This window comes from Rhea americana, unplaced genomic scaffold (assembly GCF_003343005.1).
Source record: "Rhea americana isolate MKP2758 unplaced genomic scaffold, rheAme1 scaffold_575, whole genome shotgun sequence".
Taxonomy (NCBI): Eukaryota; Metazoa; Chordata; class Aves; order Rheiformes; family Rheidae; genus Rhea; species Rhea americana.
In genome coordinates, this window is record NW_028186729.1 from 97,676 (window position 1) to 103,227 (window position 5,552).

The following is a 5,552-nucleotide window of genomic DNA, read 5'->3' on the forward strand; positions in this document are numbered from 1 at the left end:
GCCTGCCGCAGCGGCCGCGCAGCCCCAAGGCCAGTGACGGCCCAGACGAAGGCGCCGCGGAAGGCGTGGGTCTTGCTTGGGGGGGGGGGGGCCCCCCACGGCCCCGGGAACCCCCGGGAACCCCACCACCACCACAGCCACCTCCCCCCCCCCGAGGCCGGGGCACCCCCGAGCATCGGGGCGCCCAGGCGGCTGGTGCAGGGCGATTCCTTCGGAGCTGCGGCAGGGCTCGATCCCTTCCCGCTCCCAGCCCGAGGAGCCCGCGGTCCCAGCTCCGTCCCTCGGGGTCAGCCGCGGACGCGCTTCCACCCCGGGGGAGCAACCGCGGCGAATCCGCGGCGGCATCGCGACCCCTCGGACGTGCGGCCGGGCCGGAGGATCCCCCCGACTCAGCCGCGGCTCCGCGCGGGACCGTCTGGAGACCGCAGGGACCCACCCGTCCCCTGCCCCGAAGCTTTAGGGAAGGGGATGCGGCGGAGACGCGGGACGCTTCCCCCCGTCCCGGGGCCGAGCGGGCCCTGCGCGCGTAGGGACGGCAGCCGGACGTGGGCCGATGCCAGGCGAGAGCGCGGTGCCGCTGCCAAACCCCAGCAGGCTGCAGAGCCAGCCTGGCTTCGAGTGTGGGAAGGCGGCGTGCGCCCCGCACGGCAGAGGGTTAGCGCAGGGAGAGCCAGCGCCCGGACGCCGGGCCCGTTCCCAGCCCCGCACGTGCTGGGGCTCGTCCCAGTCCCTGCCTCAGCTTCCCCAGGGACGCCCCGGGGAGGCCGTTCGCCCCAGCACCCGGCCGCCGAGTCAGGGCGCCGCTCTCCAGGGAAGCCCGCCGGCTCCCCACGGCCGGCTCCCCACGGCCGGCTCCCCACGGCCGCCCCTTCGTCGCTGGCCCTTCCCGAGCCCCCGGGAAGCCGTGGGGCGGTCGAGGTCCTTGCCGTCGCCCCGGGGAAGGCGCTGACAGCGCTGCGCCGGGTGAGTAACGGGGCCGCGAGCGCAGCCGCTCTCCGCGCTGCTCCCGGGGGGAGGCCGGGACCCCTYGCCCGCGGCCCCCGTGCAGCCCCCGCCAGCCCCGGCGGCACAGCCAGCTCCACGGCGCTGAGCCAGGGAGCTGCCAGGGGATGCAGAGGGGTCTGGCCGGCTTCCCGGGCACCCGGGGACAGAGCCGAGCAGCCTCCGCGCTCCCGTGCCAGGCAGTTCCCAAGGGAGCCGGGAAGGAATCTGGCAGCTCATCCCTTCCAGGGCTTCCCGGCTGCGCGGCCGGCGTCGCCGGGGAACGAGGGCACGGCCGGGGGGATGCCGTGGAGCCGGAGCCCGGGAGCGGGGCACAGCCCCTCCCCTGCCCCATCCGCAGGGCGCAGAGGGTCTCGTTCGCACCGCGGCGCAGCTCTGCCTGCTGATGCCGCCCGGAAAGCCCCGAGCGGCAGCGAGGACTGACCCCCCCACGGYCCAGCACGGCAAGACGGGGCAGGGCAGGAGGGGCCCAGCGGGCCCCCAGCCCGCACACGGCGCTGCCCAAAGGCCTCTCCGGCGCTCAGCCCCGCAGCCCCTCGCCTCCGCGAGGGTCCAGCCCCACAGAGGGCGAGGGGCGGGCTCCGACCTGCCGGAGCATCAGGAGGAAAGCTCAAAACGTGGTTCCAGCCACCGGCCGTGACCCTGGAGAACCCCTTTCAAGGAACCCCAAGCGCCAGCGGCCGCTTCGCCAGGCACCGGGCAGGGCAGCAGCCAGAGCCGTCCAGGCAAGGACGGCACCAACRCCACCGCTGCGCAGGGACCGCATCCCTCGCCGGCTCCGGGATGGCTCCCTGGGGCCGAGCGGGGAAAGGTGAAACCAAGCTCCCGACGCCAGGTCACTACTGCAATTTTATTATTGCATCGTTTTTAAAAATAAAGGAAGAGAGGCCGTAACACAGAACACAAGAGGCCGGGGAATAATGAAAGGAAGAGCCACTGCCCCTGCCCTGGCCTGCAGCACCAGCCCTGCCCGCCCGCCAGGCCGGCCCCACTCCAAATAAAATTAAAAAAGGAGAGAGGTATTTGAGAGTTGCTGAGTTTCTAACACCGATAGCTGGGAAAAACTGTTCTGAAAAAACCAACAGCACCCACCAAAACAAAATCCCCGGGAAAGAGGGGCCCGGCGCTCAGTCCGGAGGATCTGCGCTCTGGGGACGCCGGCCCTCGCGCGCCCGGTGCAGTGCGAGTCCCCGCGTCCCGTCCCGTCCCTCCCGCCCACCCCTTACAAGTCCAGCTCCAGGTCCTGCAGCTCCTCCTCCAAGGCTTTCCTCCGCCCGAGCTTCTCCAGCTGCTCTTTTGTCGGCTGCTTGATCTCCCCGGAGTCGAGCCGCTGCTGCAGCTCCTCCACCTGCCGCAGCTTCTTCTTCAGGTTCTTGATCTTCTTGGTTTTCTCCGAGGCGGAGGCTTCCCCGTCAGCGGGGCCCTTGGCGCCGCAGGCCGGCTGCGGCGCGGCCGCCTGACTGTCCCCCGGCGGGCCCTTGTCCCCGCCGCCGCCTCCTGACAGAGAGGTCTTCTCCAGCGACTGGATCAGTTCATCTGTCTCCCTCTCCCCTTTCTCCTGCTGCTGCTTCCTCTTCTCCTTGCGTTTCAAGTTCCTTTTGGCTGCCTTGGACAGTCCCGTCTCTCCGCTCTCCRCCTTGCCAGGCTGCTTGCTGGGCTGGGCATTCCCTTCCAGGCTCAGCCCGGGCGGCAGGTCCGGTTTGCTTTTGAAAAACTTCACATACTTATTCTCATACCTGTGCAGAACGAGAGCCCGTGAAGAGGCGTCTCTCCCGCACCCCTGCGGCGTTCCCCCGCCGAGCCCCGGCGCAGGGAGCGCTGCGGGCCAGGCTGGCGCGGCTCCGAGAGCCGATGTCAAACTCCCGAGCGCTCGGCACCTCCGGCCAGACCTCAGATCCGGAGCRGCCCCGATTTACAGCTCGTCCCTGAGGGATCTCAGGGCTCTGCACAGCGAGACTCGGCTGAGCAGATCCCTTCAGAGATCACCGCCTCTCCCGAGCTCCTCTCTCCTGCAAACACCTCTCGGCTCAGAACCGCGCTCACGTCCAGCCCTGCAGAGCCACCCCAGAGAACGGCCGACGCGGAAGCTGATACGTACCGTCAGGTCACGGCTTAGGGGATAAGGGTGAGGGGGTCAGGATTGGTCGGGCACCTGGAAAGAGACCGAGACCTCGAGACGTAACCCGGCACGCACGCCCAGCCTTAGGAATCGCCAGAGACAAGGTCCTGGGGGACGGGAGACTCCCGGCCTCGGGCCGCCGCGCGCGACCCAGCACCCTGCGGCTCCCCACGGCGCAGGCTGCTTTCAGCAGGGCACCTCGGAGCCCCTGAGCTCGGCAGCGCAGTTCAGCTCCGGGGAACGCGCACACCGCTGCAGGCGCGCAGCACAGCTTGGAGCTGTCAGCGCCTCGTCCGTGAGAAGCAAAGACYGCCTTCCCCACGTGGGAGCCAACCCTGCCAGCGCGGGAGCCCGGGCGGCGGGGGGCTGGCCTCCGTCCTGGGCCCGTCAGCGGAGGGGAAGCGAGCACCAGGCACGGGGAGCAAACCGGGAGGCTCTGCCGGGCGCAGCGGAAGCCCTGGAGGCCATTACGCGCCGGACGGCCTCGGACGTCAGCCGCGGAGACCAGCGGGACGCCAGGGCGTTCCCCGCGGGCGGATACCGGAAGGTGACGCAGAGGAACTGCCTGGCCGGGCCCATCCCGAATCGCAAGAGCGGCCACCGGAGGGGGAGAAGACAAACGGACGCCTGACGGACAGCCTCACCGCCAGCAGCTGCCGACGAGCGTTACTGCGGTAACGGAGCACGAAGCGCCTCTCCACTTCTATCCCTCTTCAAAACAGGCGGCCCCAGCCTAACCGCCGCCAAGAAACACCTGCCCAGCTGGCCCAAAGCAAGGTCGTTCCCGTGCTTCCAACCCGGCCAGCAGCTCCTCTTCCTCCYGCGGGAGCTCAGAGGCCCGGCCAGGCCCCTGCGGAGACCCTGCTCCTCCCYGAGCCCCCGGGACGGCGGCTGCTGTCAGCGGTGCAGGCGGGAACGCCTCCCGGCGACGGGGCACCGCCGCCAGGAGCCCCCGGGGACGCCCCCCTCCCACCCCGGCCCCACTTACACCGGCACCTCCTCCTGGGGCACGTATCCCTCCTTCACCCGCCGCTGCTTCCGCCAGGTGCCGTCGGGGCGCTGCGTGGAGGCGATGTACTTCCCTGCAAGCGAAGGCGCTGTCGGCGCGCGGCCCCAGGCTCCCCTCGCGCACCCTGGGGGTGGCTGCGGCGGAGGCGATCCCACAGACCCCCGACCCAGAGACCGGCGAGGGGAAACAAAGGGACCTAGGCCCATGGACACTGGAGGGGAGGGTGGAGCCTGCCCCACAGATACTGGGAAGAGGGCACAGACAAGGCCCCACAGAGACSAGAACCGCGGGGAAAAGACGAGCCAAGCCCTATAGAGACCAAGGAGAAAAGAGCCTACCCCCTTAGAGACCAGAGGGGGGAGGGATCTGCCCCACAGACACTGAGGAGAAAGGGTCTGCCCCATAGAGACCAGGGAGGAAGAATTTGCCCCATAGAGACCGAGGAGAAAGGGGCCTGCTCCATAGAGACCAGGGAGGAAGAATTTGCCCCATAGAGACCGAGGAGAAAGGGTCTGCCCCATAGAGACCAGGGAGGAAGAATTTGCCCCATAGAGACCGAGGAGAAAGGGGCCTGCCCCATAGAGACCAGGGAGGAAGAATTTGCCCCATAGAGACCGAGGAGAAAGGGGCCTGCCCCATAGGGACTAGGGAGAGGGGGATACTGACAGGGCCCTGTAGGGGCCAGGGTAACGGGGAGAGGATAGGCCCAGCCCTAGAGACCAGGGGCCTGGGTGCAGACTGTGCCCCACAGACACCAAGGGGGTGGGACCCACCCGACCCACCCGACAGGGACGAAGGTGCGGGGCCCAGGCCCACAGAGACCAGAGGGGCAGACCAGAGGGGCAGGGGGTCCCGGCCCCACAGCGACCAGGGGAGAGAACTGCCCTACAGAGACTGAACGGCGGGGCCCAGCCCCACAGGGGCGGCAGAATTGAGGCCCAGCCCCACAGACACCGGGGACAGGCCGGGCCCCGCAGACACCAAGGAGGCGGGGAGGGGCTGGGCCTGCCCCATAGCGCCGGGACGCGCTGCCCCATAGGGCCCGGGGGGTGGGGCTCAGCCCCACAGCGCCAGGGAGGCGGTGCCGGGGCGCGGCCCCGCGGCGGTGCCGGGGCAGGGGGCGGCGGCGGCCCCCGCCCGCTGCCTCCGCTGGGTCGGGCCGCGGCGGCGGCTCCGCACTCACCGGTCTCGTCAGTCACATAGGGAGTCGCCATCTTGCGAGCGCGACACACTTCCGCCCGCYTGGCCCCGCCCCCGGAAGTGGCGGCAGCGGGCAGCGAAGGGGCGCCAAAGCGGGCGGCCATTTTGTTTTTAAAGGGACAGCGCCCCGTTCGGCGGGACTCCCTGTTTGGGGGGTTCCCGGCATGCCCCGGGGCTCCCACAGTGCACTGCGGCCGGCGGCGGTGGGGGGGGGCGGTCGCC

General features: G+C 70.2%; 2 protein-coding genes across 2 annotated transcripts in view; one reads left to right on the plus strand and one right to left on the minus strand.

The window, feature by feature from the left end:
* The window catches only part of LOC146587670 (transmembrane protein 198-like), a 4,278-nt gene extending 3,818 nt beyond the window's left edge, over positions 1–460 (plus strand). Inside the window, exon 5 of the mRNA XM_085319201.1 lies at positions 251–460. Coding sequence (XP_085175327.1) covers positions 251–460 — 210 coding nt within the window. The remainder of the gene's footprint in view (positions 1–250) is intronic.
* A 1,761-nt stretch (positions 461–2,221) lies between these two features.
* PYM1 (PYM1 exon junction complex associated factor) lies at positions 2,222–5,417 on the minus strand. Its single transcript, XM_085319207.1, has 3 exons — positions 5,314–5,417; positions 4,110–4,203; positions 2,222–2,738 (listed from the first exon to the last, which is right to left on the minus strand). Exons 1-3 carry the CDS (start codon positions 5,342–5,344, stop codon positions 2,225–2,227), a joined length of 639 nt encoding a protein of 212 aa, XP_085175333.1. The 5' UTR covers positions 5,345–5,417; the 3' UTR covers positions 2,222–2,224.
* Between the last annotated feature and the right edge of the window lie 135 nt (positions 5,418–5,552).